General features: G+C 39.2%; 2 protein-coding genes across 3 annotated transcripts in view; one reads left to right on the top strand and one right to left on the bottom strand.

Annotated features, from left to right (window-relative positions):
* Positions 1–1088: 1088 nt before the first annotated feature.
* Positions 1089–8913, bottom strand: LOC140937352 (quinone oxidoreductase 1-like). Its single transcript, XM_073386907.1, has 5 exons — positions 8725–8913; positions 7506–7704; positions 6097–6312; positions 5009–5188; positions 1089–2168 (listed from the first exon to the last, which is right to left on the bottom strand). The coding sequence occupies exons 1-5, from the start codon at positions 8911–8913 to the stop codon at positions 1867–1869; spliced, it is 1086 nt and encodes a 361-aa protein (XP_073243008.1). The 3' UTR covers positions 1089–1866.
* A 195-nt stretch (positions 8914–9108) lies between these two features.
* LOC140936359 (coadhesin-like) overlaps positions 9109–17695 on the top strand; it is an 11136-nt gene continuing 2549 nt past the window's right edge. Inside the window, exons 1-5 of one of the 2 annotated variants that reach the window (XM_073385825.1) lie at positions 9109–9294; positions 10346–10516; positions 11364–11546; positions 11670–11852; positions 13172–13364. In XM_073385825.1, coding sequence (XP_073241926.1) covers positions 9201–9294; positions 10346–10516; positions 11364–11546; positions 11670–11852; positions 13172–13364 — 824 coding nt within the window. In that variant the 5' untranslated portion in view covers positions 9109–9200. The remainder of the gene's footprint in view (positions 9295–10345; positions 10517–11363; positions 11547–11669; positions 11853–13171; positions 13365–17695) is intronic. The other variant, XM_073385826.1, reaches the window with a different exon arrangement.

Raw genomic sequence — 17695 nt, 5'->3', positions numbered from 1 at the left:
ATTTCTCTTCCCTTTAGTTAGCTCCAGAGTGGTTACGGTTAGAAAAGCTATCAGCCCGTACTTCATCACAGATAGTTAAAGGTGTTTTCTTCTTTTTCTTTATGCTCCAAGTGTGATGATGGAAACAGGGGAAAAACATACTTTTCAACGCGCCACAGGAGATCCGAAGATAAAAAACCCGTATAATCAATTAAAATTTTTTTAATTTTCGGACCATGCCTAACTATGTTTATTTCCGTATTACAACTTAACGACGGTCTTAGTATCTTCCAACTGAGGCTCTTATTGTAAGCCAATTTCTGTTTATGTACCTGAGTTACTTGGAAAAGTAGGATGTTTATCAGCTGCCCTACTGTACCCCGCACAATAAACTTATCTAAATTATCTTACTGAATCTGGCTTCTTGGCATTTTTAACTTATTAGTCATTTCAGGAAGTCAGTACCCCTTTTAAGTTAATTGATTAATTTAACATCTTGTAAATAACTATAATATTCTGCTTTGGGTACAATAAATTGTTGTTGTTGTTATTACAATTTCTAGAGTCAAAATGGAGCTTTGGCATCGACGACGGCGACGGCAGCGAAAACGTCACTTTTAAAATGAATTCGCGTTTTGTCAAACTTTGTCGCGTTTATGCCAATTAGAGAAAATGTCAAATGTAGGCGAATTTTCCAGGAGTTGATTCCTTAAGGACCGCACTCAAGTTTATAAAGAGAGAGAAAAATTCGTCGTCGCTTGTTTACGTCCTCCATAAAACATGCAATCAGGCATTTTGACGTCGAAGTCATGTAGTGATGACGAAGGAATGTACAAAAAAGGGTGATAAACGTGCAAAATTGTTGTTTTGATTAACAAACCTATTGCTTTTTGACGATCTAGTTGCTGTTGCCGTCGTTGTTGCTAAAGCTCCCCAATTAAATGTGAAACTTAAAAAAGACCTTAAAGGAAAATCTGACTGACTTTTGTATTCGCCATAAGTTTATTATGTTTTCTTCTATTGGGCCCAGAATGGAACAGTAATGTGTAAACAAGTAATGGCTCTTTTTAAAAAGCGTGACTAAGATAAAAGCACATCCTTAAAACTATATTTTTCAAAGTTCTTTTTTAGTCAGTCAAACAAAAGGAATTTCAAGACCTTTTTTAACACTGGAGAAAACTCCATTGGCTGCCTCTAGGCGAACTGGCTAACGTTTTACAAAGACAAACGCAAGCTTCATGTCTTGGATTCCCCATTTCCCATTTTCTCTTAGCTATGGGGCTCCGCTACGCGCGCTTCACGCGCTGAGGCTGGGCTAAAATGCCTTCAAAATATATTTTTAGCGGGAGGAATGGACTCCCGATCTTGCCAAAAGGAAACAAATTATTTCCTTAGTTTATCAAGATCTGACATTACTACTTTATTAGCCTGCGAATACAGCCGCTTCTCCGTCATGGCTTCCCGCAACGTTTTGAGTTCTCGTCTTTCGCGAATAGCCTTGGCGATGGGAAGCAATGAGGGGCGGCTGTATTCGCTGCCTATGAAATTATTGACTATACTGCCAACTAACTATAACTTTTTCAAAGCTTCTCTCATTACTGGTATCGAAATCTACATATTTCTTGCTTTATTTATTCTCTTTAAGCTCGTGACAGAGTTTGATTATAGGTTTACGGACGTCTCGCCAACGTCCTGTTCGCCCACATAAAAGTCGTTTCGCCCACGTATTAGGCCAGTTTACAACTTTTACTGTGTAACTTGCGAATCAGTTGAAACGTTTTCAGCAGAATTTTCGCATGGTACCATTTGGCTCTTACTATGTTACAAAATAGATGGAATTATTCTTCGAAGAGCTCGGGCAGTCGTGGGAAAGAATGAATGCGAACTTTACGGCTTCATCAATATTTTCCCTGTGGACTTTCCACTTTCCAACAACTCATAAGCTTTCCTTCCATCCGACAGAGGAAACACTGTGAAGTCGCCAAACTTAACTTTGCCCTCCTTAATCCAGTCAAACACTTCGGAACTTCGCCACTTCAAATCTTCGTCTGTGGCAATATGATGGAACAAGGAGGGTCGGCATACGGAGAAGGATCCTTTTGCGAGGGTACTGATCTCCACCGGCTCAGGAGTTCCCGATACCACGCCATAGGATGCCATGATTCCTTGGACAGCCAAGCAATTGAAACCTAAAACACGTACATATATATAACAAGTTTATAGTGACCCATATCCAATTTCTCCCAACAATCACACTGCTTGATCAAACAGACAGGTCATGAGAATTAATTAAATGATCACCAAAGATGAAATGTTGTGATGTTAGAACAAATTCTCTCAAGCGGTACTATAAGGAATGAATGAAGAACAGTGTGGAGAAGATGCACGTTGATGTTCGGGCTTAAAAGGTTAAAGGGGTTATGTCACGCTATTTGCTATATATCTTTTTGAAAAGCTAGAACTTTTTTCGCATCAGTTGAATTTAAAAAATAATGATTCAGCCTTGTTATCCAAGACTATATTTAGGCATTCAAACTGTTTCCTGTCGGCTGTTATAAAGAATGGCAAGGATGGACATAGATTGAAATTTGAAAAAGCTGTGCTTGCAAAGTCAAAAAAGTTGTTATGGTTGGTGTTATGTGATGAAATTATTTGTTTGATGTCGCCTTCATAACTCTACAGGAGCATTTTGTGTATGGGGAAAGGCACTAGCAGTATTCACTAGCATTTACTTCGGATCATTTTACGTTTCTGGGAAACTGCCCACCTACCCCTCCCCTAAACCAACATTAACACCTAGTTCTTACTTAGGGCAAAATGTTGGCTTAGGGGAGGGGTAAGTGGGCAGTTTCACAGAAACGTAAAATGACCCATGACTTCAGCACAGAATTGACCTAAAACAGCAATATCCTCGTGACCCGGGGACGGGGGTATTCCTGGGAATTCCTGGTGGGGGTATACATGTATGTATCCAAACCCTGACACTAGTTCAGACCAAAATATGCATGTTATTATTGACACCCACTTTCCGACCTGGCCTCTAAAATCCATACCCGTTTTCAGACCAAGCTGGTAACAAATTATGCCATCATTACTTAGACTAGAACACCAACGAAAAAATATTTCTTTCTTTCTTATTCTTTTGGAATTAAAACGGCAAACACTTTCATACATTCTCGCAGTTTCCTCTAAACCCATACCCGATTCTAGACTAAAATGGGCAAAGTCTATACCCGTTTCAGTTCAGACCAAAACGGCGCAAAGAACCATACCCTTTGGAGCGGCTCATAACTATATGGCTTATATAAGGGAGTAAAAAATATATGAAACGGCAAACTGATCCTTATGGCAAGGCGATGTATTTTCTAGAACCTTATGTCAAACGGTATACAAGTTCCAAGCGAGTTCTTTTGACGAACTAAGTTTTTTTCCCACGAGTTGGACTGCTGTGTTTAGTCAAGTGTGACGAAGGTCGATTTTCAAGTTCTGTGTTTACAAGTTCGCGGAAGCCGTAATATATTTGAAGTTCAAGTGAGAGTTTGTTATTATTGGTAGAGGCTGTTTAGTTTTACTCAAAGTGCAAGTCAAGTTTGTGTTGGTGGATGGTGTGTTTTAAAGCTCTGTAAAGGCTATGTTCCTTTGGTGTTAAACTTCCTTGTGTTAATCCGACATCCCTGCGTGCTGATAGTCAGTGAATAATTGTCCTCAAAACATTCGAACTCGTGACTTTGAGTTTTAGCCAATTCCATGCTCAACGTAATTGACTCCTTACCCATGCCTCACATATCTTTAATCAGTACATGAGACTGCTATGCTGTTTTTGAAGCCTGATGTGACTAAGAAAAATAGAGAATTGTTTTTTAGAAGGATTTGTATGGAGCCATCAGAGCATATTAAACTGGGCTAATATCGCGGAGACAATTTGTCCTGAAATGCTAGTTTTTGGCAAGTAGGCCTCCTGGATGTTGCTCTTTTCAGAATATCCCGACAAATCCCATAATTTTACACCTTACTCTTACCATATTTGATTTCTTACTATTCCTCCGCATTTACAATTAATTAGTTCCACAACCACGACGCCGAAGTGTACGCTAGCTCCGTAGCGTCTTGTTATTGATATTTTGATACAATATTATGTCCAGGTTTGCACACAGCTGCAAAAATTTTTTGCAAGCACACGAAAAATCGCTAAAACTGCCAGGTTGGCGAATTTTCGTATTCATTGCGATTTTCCGCTCTTCTCTCTCTCATTTGCAAAATTTGCGCGAATTGGGGGAAATCAAGGGTGGGCGATTTTTCACGATACTTGGGATTTTCGCATTTTTTTTTGGTCATCCTGAAGACTAATTCGAAATCCAGTTGCGGATTTTACCAAATTTACGCAGCTGAAATTGCGAAAAACCACCAGCCAGACGATTTTTCGCGGTCGAAAGTCGAAAGTCGAAAGCCAGTTGCAGACCATTTTTCGTAGTTAGGTGTATAGCCGGTGACCTTGAATACTCCATATTTCCCACTGTAATTCAGCCATGGAAATTCCCACAATAGCGCTGATCATCTGGAGTATTCGGCCTATGTTAGTTCTTTGACTTTCACCTTTGCAAGAGTCTCCTACAGGCTTCTGGACAAAGTAGGACATCTACAGAAGGCTTTGGTGGAGAAAAAAGGAGGACATAAACCTAATTTACAGAAAAGAGACCACAAGTCTCGTCATTGAACTGCTCGAAACGTCCCGCTCCCCTGTTCTAAAATGAAAGTTGGTTTTACACTTGCGTGATTGAAACAACATTGGGATAGGGAAGTTGAAATACCCTGGGTGCAAGAGGGTTTTTTTCTCTTTGAGGGCGACGGAATATTGATCAGCAAAGCCATGAGAGTCAGTCACCAACCAGCTCTTCAGCACCTTGCTCTTTACGGTTCTCATCACTGGTGAGCGTGAACACGTCTGGCATCAAGGGTAGGTTATAGTTAAAAGAACTCAATGGAGCAAACTTTCATAAGGTGTTTTAAGATAGAACTACTGTTAATATACCTTTGTGGAGGGTTGTTTTCCCAATGCCATCATAAATAACATTTACTCCTTTTCCATCAGTTATCCTGTTCACTTCTTCCACAAAATCTTTTTGTGAGTAAAGGATGACCTCATCAGCCCCAGACTCCCTCACCTTTGCTGCTTTGGCCTCTGTACTGGTTGTTCCAATCACAAAGGCTCCTGCAGAAATAATTACAGAACCAGGCACGGATTTCGTTGCATTATTTTACTTTTGCAGATCTCATAGTGTAGCTTATGCTTGAAATCTTTTTCTATTTACTGATACCACACTATAGATGCTTTCTTATCTATTATTTTCTATTCTTTGTTCATTTAACCAGCGGCAAAAATACAGCTTTTGGGTTTCAGGCACTCAGAAAAAGCAAAATTCCAAGGGGAGAGTAGACTCGACTTTAAAGTTTTGCTTTTCTTCCTCTCTCAAATGTTTTCCCTGGGTAATTACTAGGTCTCATGTCTTGAAGGAAAAGTGTTTTTTGTGAAAATAATACACAAAAGAATGTGTCTTTTGGAGAAAAGATGATCAAGTGTAATTTTTAAGCGCAGATATGCCAAGTTGCACATAAAACTTTTAGTAAATAAAAATTATTTGAGGATTCATGATATACCACTAATTAACCATGAGTGAGGTCATTAAATGGAAATTTCAGACCGAGGCCTTGATGTATTGACTAAGCGATAGCAAGGTCAGTACATCAAGGCTGATGCGTTATTTTTCTTTCAGTTATTGAAAAGATAGTTTTATTTGTTGGTAGTTTTTGTTGTTTTTGCCCTCGCACTTGTAGCTTTTACTCACAACTCAAAAGAACCATTGAGCCAAGAAAATTTTCATGCCCTAATGCCTGGTCATTACAAGAAAATTTTGCCCACTCCACAGCCAATCAGAGTGCGCGCACTATTGTAGCCACAAAAAATAATTCACAGTTAATGCAAGAATTATGCCCTGAAAGGCACTTATGTCTGCTTCAAAAGCAAGTAAGCTTTTTAAAAGTTACAAATAAGACTTTGAAGAAAATATGCCGTTGCGATTTCTGAGCATAATTTCAGACTTCAATATCCCAAATAATTACCAGCATTTTTGGCAACTTGGCACACTAGAGACCCAGTCCCTCCAGCAGCTGCATGCACCAGGACCTTGTCTCCAGGCTTCACTCTCCCTGTTGTGTGCACAAGGTAGTGTGCAGTCATCCCTTGTATCATGGCAGTGGCTGCCTGTTCCAAAGTTATCTCAGGTGGAATTTTTACTATCCTTGAAGAAGGAACCTTAGAATAGTCCGCATGTGCTCCTGGTTAGGCAAAAAATATTCAAATAGCACTTCCCTTTTGTACAAAACAAAACAAAATCATAATGTGTGGTTCCAGAAAATATCCATACCCCCCCCCCCCCCCACGGAAGACCATTGGAAATTCCGAGGGGGAGGGGGGGTTCAATGGCAGTAATTTCCGAGGGGTATGGGGGGTTCATGGGAAACTATTTTCCAAGGGGTGACAGACCATGTACAAAACATTGAAAGCAACGTACGATCGATCTCAAGCACAAAAACATACCTACGTACGTTGTTTTGAAAAAAAGTCGGTACTCCTGGCCATTGACATGAGGTTAACATCATTAGCTTTAATGTTTCTGTTTTTCTTTGAGTTCGCTAGCGCTACAATCTCCAGAAGAACGATGTGTCTTTGGAACGAAGTCGAAAACGATTGAAAATGGCGGACATAACTGGAGTCTTCTCTTCGTCTCGTCTTCGTCCGACCGACATTAAAGTGCTTTCACTTCTGTTCACTGAGTATCCCTTTTCGCTTCCTTGACATGCATGACACACATGACACACAAGACCCCCTGGAACGGAAAATCCTGGGGGGTGGGGGGGTGCAAATCAAAGTGTCTTCCGTGGTGGGGGTATGGATATTTTCTGGAACCACACAATTTTATAAGCATAACTTAATTTAGGGAAATTAACTTCAAACACCACCATTAACTCAACATTTTACAGTTTCTGACATGATGGCCCATAAGTTATTTTGGTTAGTCTCCAGTATTTCATCACATTCTGACATCACAATCATCACATTCTGACAGAAAAAGATAGGAAATTCTCATACTTTGTCAGAGCAATAAATAATTCAAATACTTTTAATATTTCTTCACTGTACCCCTTAATAGGGGGTTGCTTGCTTATTTGACCAATATAAGGACATGCTGCCAGACAGAGCTTTGTTTACTGGCCTTAACTGGGTTTCAAGCCATAAATTGAATCCCTATAACTACACATGGGTTAAATACAGTCCCTCCATCTTCCGAGGATTTTCTCTTCTTAAGTTGAAAAATATCTCACTTGTTTGGTGCAATCACTTGAGATCCTTTGTTTTTTTCAACTCTTGAAGAGAAATGTTGTATGCAATGGCCATGTTAAGTACCGGTATCCTATCTGTACAATTTCCATGAGATGTGCAAAGCTCTGTGTAAACATAAAATACTCACCGGATCCAATAACTACATATGCTACTCTTTCTCCAACAGCTACACCATCCACTTTATCACCAATCTTTTCCACTATTCCAGCAGCCTCTACCCCCATGGTGGCAGGAAACTTAGATCCCAGTCTCCCTAGGGGAATTGCTCCCTTTCTTATAATGACATCTAGGTAGTTAAGGCCACATATCTGATTATTCACTAGAACCTAGAACAAATTATACAAAAAAAAATACAGTGAAACCAAGTGCTAGGCAGATCAGAAAGGGGAAAAGCCTGCTGGCAATTAATGCCTAGGATCATGAAATTAACAGGTTGTTATTTTCTACCTCGTTTAATGGGTGGTAGATCTTCATTTTCTAGGCCATTGTTTTCTTAAAAACCCATCATTTGAGGTGATTCCTTAGTAGAACCTAACAAAGATCGTAGATGAAACATGGAACACTGGTGTAACAAGTCAAGAAGATGATAAAAAAGTAATAAAAAGAGGGCCCGGTCACCATGCTCGTTTTCACGTCACAATGCTGACAAATACGGCTGTTTAGGACCCTTTGGCAACAACCACATGCAGCGTTTTTCACGGCAGCCATTTTGTTATGCACAGTAAGAGATGTGCAGTGCAAAACCAGCCAATCACCCTAACACTAGCCTAAATGATCATGACACCTTTAAGGGGTGATTTTGGCCCCCAGTGAGATCTTTCCCTCTCAGTTTAGCAGTTTCCAGGTCCCTGGTCCCATTTCGGCCTCATTTGACTAATGTCAATTCAAGGCACACACGAATAAGCAAGGAGAAAAAAGCTACAAGTGCCATCATACCGCATAGATTTAACACTGTAGGATTGTGTAATGAAACGACCAGGCAACCAGGACAGAGTGAAGTAAAAAGAGAAGACCCCATGTGCATTTTAAAATTTGCTTGCTTCTGTACCTGACTACTCCTAAACTGCCTCCCATTCTGTTTCCTATCACGCACTTAGACCTGTAAAAATATGGCCAGTACCAACGCTGACGTTCTTTGCTTCGTCACGCAATCCTCCCAAATTTCGTGGGGAAGGAACACGTGACGAAGCCCAAAGAACGTCTGCGTAGGAGGCTAGTACTTTCGAGCCGCCAGCTTAATTATCGCTGCATGTAAGCACAAGGCTAGACATGCTACTTTCGATCGATTTTCGCTGGGCATTAATTTTATGACATGATATAAATCTATAAAGCTTTTATATGCTTACCTCGCCTTCCGCAGGGACTGGTTTTGTCGTCTCTGAATACTTCAGCTTCGAAGAGTCTCCAAACTCCTCCACTACTAGAGCTTTCATTGACATATTTCTGCACACAAATCTTACGCTTCCTTTTAGAGTGAATGGTTTTCGAAAAAACACAGCACCCAACAAGTTCACTCCTCTTTTGATAGTACCCATCTTGGCAACCGCTCCATGTTAGAGAAATTAGTCTCCAGCTCCCATATTACCTGCAGGGACGAGAGTTACTGTAACCAAGTTGTCGCTGTTCCAATTCTAACATGGCTGCTAAAAGTCGCAGATTTTTTCTTCAAACATTTCGTTGTTGAGGGAACCGAAAATCAAATGTAACACGTAAACATGTTAGAGGTGAGTCGTAATATATTCATTGACAGAGAAAGTTATTTGGTTGTATTTTCTTTTAGCCGGCTGGAGTTTGTAGATTAGATTGATCTGCTGAATCAAACATGCCTCGAAATGTGTTACAGACTTTGACAATTATAGCTTTAGTAGCCGCTACAGTTTTTGTGGCCCATAATTTTGTGCGGTATATTTTGCGAGGTAAGTCTTTTCGTTTCCCCTTTTCGTGATTATTATGATTATTGCGTACAAAGCCACGTTTACAACCAATAAACTGGAACAGACAAACACGGTACGAGCGAATTGGCAGCTGAGCTGGGAGGAGGTGATCATAAGACAATTTTTTTGCCATTTAAGCATTATTTAAGCTTGCCGGCTAAACAAGATCAGCCCAGGTCGATTTTACTCTACCATGAGCTGAAGTGTGTTAGAAATTTGCAGCCTAAGTATTAAGATTATGTGGCTTAAAATTTTGGCCGAAGAAGTTTCGCCTATCAACCTTCTTGAACTGGATAAGCTTTTATGAAAGTTAAAAAAAAACTTAATGTAGTCGAAAATAGCGTCAATGTCGTACTTGAAAAGTAACTTATTAGATTTTTCTTGATTAGAGGCGATATATAATACACAAGTTTTAATGTAGGGTAAACAAAGAAATAAGGTAAACTTGCGTATAGTATTCAGATAGTCAACTTCTGACATTGGACGTAACTTGAGCAAAAGTCCATTAAAAACAAATTTCTAGAAAAAGCAGCCAAAAAGCAGTCACCTTGCCAGGTTTTCATGTGGAAAGCCAAGGAAGATGAAGCTCTGCAAAGTTGGGGGAAATTTTACAGATATTTTAATATCTGTAAAATTAATTACTTAATTTAATGCAAATTAAAATTTGCATTAAATTAACTAAGTATCTTGCAGAGGACTTTCTGAAACTATATCTTTGCTAGATTCTGATACACCATTTTCAAACCTTATAAGTTTATTAAAAATAAATTTTAAAGGACCCTTTTTGGCAGTGTTGGGTAATATTACTAACTTTTTCTTGTTAGAAGCTGGAAAAATTTGCACCCAGCAATCACTTCCGGTTTGAGACAAACTCTTAAGCTTTGTTAACTGTCATAAAATGTGTGGTTACTGGAATTCTGGTATGGTTATTGAATTATGAAGCATTGAGTTTGCAGACTAGACAGTTATATTATAACAGCCATCATTTCCAGATCAAAGGGAGTCATGTAGTTGTTGGTTTCTGCTTTGTTAGTTAATGGAGGTTACTCTGAATGGACAGTGTTTACTGAGTGCACAAAAACATGTGGTACTGGCACAAGATTCCGCACACGAACATGTGACAACCCCTCTCCAAGATTTGGGGGGTTCGACTGCAGTGGAGAAGATAGCCAGACATTTAAATGCAACATTCTTCCTTGCCCTGGTAAGTTGACATTCTTGCCCTGCCTGCATAAAAAAATTAAAATACAAAATGTGATTGTGTGTTTCAAGGAAAATGGAGTTGGCTGGTAAAAGGTTTGGAGGCAAGAAGTTTTAAGAAAGGCTGTGTTTGGAATAAATTTAAGATGCAAGCTGTCCCAAATGTCTCGTTACTGCACTCATGAGAACAATAGAAAATGACCCTACCATCATTCATTCAGTTATTCATTCTTATGCAGATGAATGCATGGAGCTATGAGCCAGTAAGCTCAAAAAAACAAATAAAAGATAATTTAAAAATTGAACCAAGTTTTAAAATGGTATACTAACCTTGCCAAGGCCTTATAGTGTGCTTTAAATACCAGAGTGAGCTGTGGTGGTCTTTATTAAGACACCACCAGCTGTTATGATGACTTTCAAAGTTTAGGAGACTGGATTGTAATAACATTATTTTGGGGACTATAGAAAAAAATTGACTATTCCAGTGTGCAATGCTCAAAATTTGCCTGTCCAGCTCCTAGCCTGGGCCATTGTTTACATTGGCAATGTATAAGATTTAGTTAAGAGATGACTTACCTGGGCCTTTGCCTATATATTGAGCAAGTGCGAGCATAAATCATTAGATGCCTGACAGAAATTAGTCAACAAGCTAACACAACCAGACAGGCTTCTGTTTTGAGCCATGATTACAATGTATAATTGTGTACAAGGCAGGGTCACCATTCATCAATGTCATGCAAAATTTAAGAGATTACTGAAAGAGTTTATAACTATGCCCTAAAGTGATGATAACAATTATGTAATGTCACTGGTAGTGCACATGTTATACCTAACTACATGACCATACACAGTTGATGGTGGCTATAGTCCTTGGTCAGACTTTGGTGAATGTTCAGTGACTTGTGGTGAGGGTGTGCAGCAACGTGAGCGCAGATGTGACAGTCCTCAACCATTGTTTGGGGGCAAAAGTTGTGACAAGTTAGAACTGGGACCAAGCATTGAAACCAAGGCCTGTGTATTGGATAGTTGTCCTGGTGAGATTATCGTGCTTGTAATACTTTTGATCTTTAGAGGTGTAGGTGTTTTCATGCAGTTCTGAGGATTTAAGTAAAGAATTTTTTTCAAAGTGACAATGTTATTAATTGTAACGGTTGCAGTTAATGGTGGCTATGGCCAGTGGAGTGAGTTCAAAGATTGCTCAGTAACTTGCGGGGAAGGAGTGCAGCAAAGAGAGCGCAAATGTGACAATCCTGAACCTCAGTTTGGTGGTAAGACGTGCGCTGAGCAAGAACTGGGACCTGACGTGGAGACTCAAACTTGTCATAAGGACCCTTGCCCGAGTGAGTAGTACAGTCAAACCTGGATCAACCCCTTAACCCTTTCAGCCGCAATATCCACATACAAATTCTCCAAACTGATCTCTGTATATTTCCTTAAAGAATGTGTTGAGAATTTGATAAAAGATCAAAGCATTTACTCTTAGATGATCATTTTATTAACTTTCATAACCTAATCTCCTGACAATCTACGGATATTGTTAGGAGAAAATTGATGTTGGTCACCATTGGGACTTAGAGGGTTAATAAACCTAATAATTATTCACACTTCACAATTTTCCCTACACATTTCCCGTGATACTCATCAGAGGAATTTGTGTCACAATTAAGACCTTGAGAAAGACGTTTTTGCAGTTTGGCTTGTAAGAAGAATCTGAGTTCTCCCAACAGGAGTCAAACCAGTCCTTTGGTCTTCTAGTGTCTGGTCCAAATTTAATACTCTACCACTATGCTACAGTGGATTCATTGGAACTAAGGCCACTGAATTAGGGCCATGTGAATCGAGACCTTTTTCACTTGTCGGCCATTTCTTTATCTTTTTTTTTTTTCATACAACCCTGTTTGATTGAGCAGTGTTACTGACAATAAGAAGAAAGTAAAAAACACAAGGGTCTGTAAGTGCCACATTCCTCCATATATTCTACTGTATTTAGCAGAAAACAAGTGTTAAGAAGACATGAGCAAGAGTTTCTTATCAAAATGTTTGAACAGATCCATGCGAATAAAAAAAAATTAGAAAGAGTACATTAAAAACACAGATCAGGCAGTCAAAAGCTTGATTTTTAAAAACATTTTCAGTTAGAGAACAGTTGTTAAAATTTAATGGCATCTTTTGAAAATGCATAACCCTGGAAGCAGTGATTTTGTTACCTCTGCGTCCTGTGTCCTTGATGCGTAAAAATCCCCAAAGATGCAAATGATTCATGGCATGCGTCCCATAAAACGCAAATATTGATCACTAGATCAGAAGATGCTTTTGTAGAATATCCTGTTCATGTGATTTCTGTGGCTGTTATTGTGGTTGTTGTTTAACGATGCATATTTATTTTAGTCTTTTTTGTGCTTTAAATAGAACGACTATATTTTTTATTTTGGTAAACTGTACTACATGTAAAGACAGTGTGAAGAGTTTTGGAGTCTGTCTTCATATTAACTGTCTGGTTGCAGAAAGGCCCAAGCATTTTCAATTTAGGATTCATTGTTTTTTGAACTGGGACTCATTGGTTCTGCACTGGGACCCATGATTTTTCACAAGATGAGTTCCGGGACTCAACATAACTATTTGTAAGAAAATCACTGTGGAAGCATTGATTATTTCACAGTTGATGGAGGTTACTCAGAGTGGTCATCCTACAGTGAGTGTACAGTAACTTGTGGGGGAGGTACTCATGAGAGAACCAGAGAATGCACCAACCCTGCACCCGCTAATGGTGGGAGGGGCTGTGAAGGCCTGGGACCAGATAAGGAGACAGAAGAATGCCAAACCGAAGCTTGTCCTCCTGAACAAGATCAAGGGTAATTTATACACAATTGTTGGATGATGTTTTTGTGATAATTATCCAGAATAATCAAGGTTGTAGATTGCGAGTAGTCTCTTTATTTTTCTTTTGAGTCAAGGAAGTTAATAGCATGCGTGGGGGGCACCCTACCAGTCTCTCCTCCCTTTACCATTAATTTGAATAATTTCACTTTTTCGCTCGCTGTGCCTGGCAATAGAGGAAAGAAGAATGACCACTCGCAGTCTATCAAGGTTTATGTATTGTAAGTGTTATCACCCAAGACTATTCATACTTACCGTGTCCTTTATTTTTCGGGGTATCATAAAAACTGGATCTGTTTTATTATACATTGTTTTGAAGGAAATAATGTCATCATTGCACAACTGATTGCTCTTGGAATCATGCATTGTGCATGCAACCTACAGATTAGTCAGTTCAGTCTGCTACCAGATAACTAACTAATCTGTTGGTTAACGGGATTTCCAAAGTTAACTGCAGGTTCTTGGCCAATGAGAATACAGATAGTGAGTACAATGTCTGTATAATATGTAATATGAAGGAATTTAGCAATTATCAGTGAAGGATTATGCAGGTCAGCTGAGGTGGATAACAGTATCCAAGATATATAGTATTGTTTTATTATTCATGTAAAATATTTCCAACATAGAAACATACTTACATGTACCTTGATCGATGTTAAGAGTGAGTCTCCCTAAAACCGGTCCACTGCCTTTCGGGTCGGAAAATCAATTTCCTTTAAACTTTGCCCATGAATATATCTTAGTCCAAAAGTAATTTAAACCGCATTAGTTTTTGAAAATATTTCAAAATAACATTTTTCGGGAGGAAAATCACTTCAGCACTCGGCGGCCAAATTTTCGCAGTGACAAAGAGTGAAAATAGCCCAAATTGCCGAGTTCACCACTTCAAAGTTTTGCACTTTCAACGATTTTTTTCACTTCCTAGGACTAAATTGGTCCTTAAATGATGTAAAGGACACAATTTTGGTCTTTCAAAAACAACTCGTGTCTACTAAATATTTTTTGATTTACACCCACTTTGCCGTACGCAGGAAATGACTCAAAAATGCATATTTTCATCCTAGCACTGTGCAAAATCCCCACATCTTCTAAACAAAATGTCTTTACAGACCAACAAAGGGAATGTCCAAAAACATAGAAACATAAAAATATGTTGTGATTTTAACGATTTATCAGCACAGCTGATCGACGAAATATGCTTATTTTCTGTTTTGAGTGTTTACAATACACGATGGAAGGTCTTAATGCAAAGCCCGAATAACACAATAATTCATCAAATGTATCAAGTATTTTAAACTTTTTGTGACTTTTGACACAATAGAACATCATGTAGGAAAGGAAAGCCTTTAAGCCGAACGCATTAATACTACAGGTGTACCTGTTTACAGCGCTTGATCCGATCGAATCGTCTTCGCTGTGTACACAAAACTGATATCACATGATGGCGCCTGTCACGCATTCCTATATCTGGAATCGTTACGCCGCGAAAACACTTTTTGCTAGTCTGACTAAAATTGACAGGCAGGAAATTATCTTATCAATAGAGTATTCTATTATATTTATTGCTGTTTTCGTTGACAAGCTACAATATCAAGAATCATGCATGCATAAGTGCCCAGTGCATTAACAACAGCAACTTTTTAGTTTTCCAGGAACAGGCTCCTATCCATTCAGGTTAGGATTTATAAAACAATTGGTCGTCGCTATGAGCTTTCACTTTGTTTTGTTTTATGTTTTTATTTATTATTTTTTTAAATATATTTGATATTTCTGGTAGCCCGTGGTATTAAACCGACGAGTACCTGTTTTCAGGTCTTATCAAGCTTCCCGACTCAGGGTGGGGTTAGGAATAGGGGTGGAGTGTGCTTGCTAGCAGGAGGTCCGCTAGACTGTTCGCAGTCCTCTATTTTTCCGTAAATCGTCGGTATCAAGCACATTCTCTAACAGGGTGGCCTTCTTGGTTTTAAAATGTACCCGGTTTAGCCTGGGGATGACTATGAAATCTACTCTTGGGGCAGCGGACCCAAGAAGGTCCGCACATCTGGACGATTTTACGGAAAGATAAGGGACAGTGAACAGTCTAGTGGCCCACAAGCAAACATCCCCCTTACTATTATCCTAGAACAAATACTGTATCTTTGAAATTAGGTAACCCTGCATTTAAAACTGGCGTGCTGGTTTACCTCGTTTAGGGCTTTCGATTTTGACTCTATTCCTTCCGTTTCCGACTAGTAGTTTTAGCCAGGGCTAAAAGCGCCGCTCTGACTCGTTAATATACTAAAAGTTGTACCCCAGAAAAAAAAAAATTAATAAAAATCGTATAATGCTAACCGGTGACGGCAACGAGAAATGCAATAAAAAATCAATAGGGCTTAAGAGCGAAAAAAAAAAGTTTGCACGTGCAGCACATTTTTTTGTACATTTCTTTGCCATTGTTTTGCACGACTTCAACGTACGTGAAACGTCCTAGTTGCACGTTTTATGGAGAAAAAATCGTATATGTTCCCATGTTCCATTTTTGTTTCACTGCCGCTCATTTTAACCTTGCTGGCCGCTAACATTTGTCATTTTCTCATCGCAGCTTTGAATTTTTTTTATGTTTTTTTCTTCCGCAATGAACTTCGTCTGCTTTCTTTTTTTTCTTTTTGTTTTGTTTTGTCAGTTTCGCTCTAGCTCTTTCTCTGTTATCGGTGTCAGTGTAATGGTAGTAGGGGGAAACAGTCGAACGCACGATCACGTGATTACGAAATTTTCTCGCATCTTACAGGTTACCATTTTTTTTTTCGCGCGCGCGAGAGCTTCGCTAATACTCATTCTCTATTACGGAAAGTGGTTAATTATTAATAGTGCCATATTTTCAAATTCTTGTCCTGTTATTGCCGAAATGCACATATTAAGCTAGCGATTTTCCTGAAAGGTTGTGAATTCACAGTGAGCCCGCGGAAGAAAAATGAGTAATAATAGGCAGGGTACAAACTCACCGAGGTAGAGTCGTTTTAACTTCTTCTCGCGTCTTTTCCAACAATCTTTTTCACTACACAAGAGCACTCTACAACCATTTTAGTTATCTTTTGAATAAGATCAGATTTCCAGGTTCTTGTGCCAAATGAAATCCAAGCAAATTGCTTTTGAAAGAAAAAGAGTGATTTCTGTGAGCCATCTCGCACATACATCAGAGGACGTTTGGCAGCAATTGTTTCCATAGCTTCGCTGCCATTTCTTTCTCCAGGTTCCTCATCGTCCGCTTAGTATGTATAGTCTTTTATTTTTTTTTCAAATGATTTTGTTAGAAAAATATTGCGAAAAAAATCGTTAAATTTTTACTTTTGAGCCACTCGACTTTGGTAAACATTCGTGTGCGATCTGCGTTGCCAGCCCTCTGCCCCTCAAGGGGCACCTCTTCAGCTCAAAAATGGTATACAAAAGGTGGGTTGGACGATCAGGGCGGAGTCTCCCAGTATAACACTTTGTTGTATACCCTACCCCCTCCGATAGGGCGGAAAGGTAAGTTCGCTAATTAGACATATTGGTGTTGTTGTTGTTGTTGTTGTTTTGTTTTGTTTTTGCAATTCTCGTTGCCGTTGCAGGTTAGCATCACACGATTTTCTTTTTTGCTGGAGTACAACTTCAAGTATATCAACGAGAGCTGCGCTTTTAGCCCTGTCTAAATCTATATATTAGCGATTTTGAAAGAAATCGAAAGCGCTAAACGAGGTAAACCACCATGCCACTTCACAGTCCTTAAATTCTTTACTAAGTCCTTAAATTTTCCGTAAATTCGTCGGGATCAAGCACATTCTCTAACAGGTGGCTATCTTGGTTTCAAATGTATCGGGTTTAGCCTGGGGACGATAATGATACAGATACAGTATTTGTTCTAGAATAATAACAAGGGGGATGCTTGCTTGCAGGCCACTAGACTATTGTTAATCCCGGGGGGTACTTCCTTATAAGAGGCTACTGGGGATGTGCCGCTTGATGGGGTCGCATTTTCACGACTGGATTGACTATAATGGGGTCGCATTTTCAATAGAGTTACTAGAATGGGGTCGCACATTTTCGGATTTTTTGAGGTAAGACAGTTCTTCATATTTACGGTTAGCAAACGTACCAGAATGTTTGAACTGTAGATGAAAGGTGAAGTGTTCTTTATTCTAAAAAATGGGTCAATTCATAAAAATAGAGAGTTCCTAATTTGGGATCGCGAAAAATTACATATTTGCCCAAAAGTGGCTAAGATGGGGTCTATAATTGATTGGCCACAGAATAGACTATAATGGGGTAGGGGCTCTGAGAGGGCAGCGGC

Source organism: Porites lutea, chromosome 5 (genome assembly GCF_958299795.1).
Source record: "Porites lutea chromosome 5, jaPorLute2.1, whole genome shotgun sequence".
NCBI classification, from domain to species: domain Eukaryota; kingdom Metazoa; phylum Cnidaria; class Anthozoa; order Scleractinia; family Poritidae; genus Porites; species Porites lutea.
This window is presented reverse-complemented; position numbering and strand designations above follow the sequence as displayed.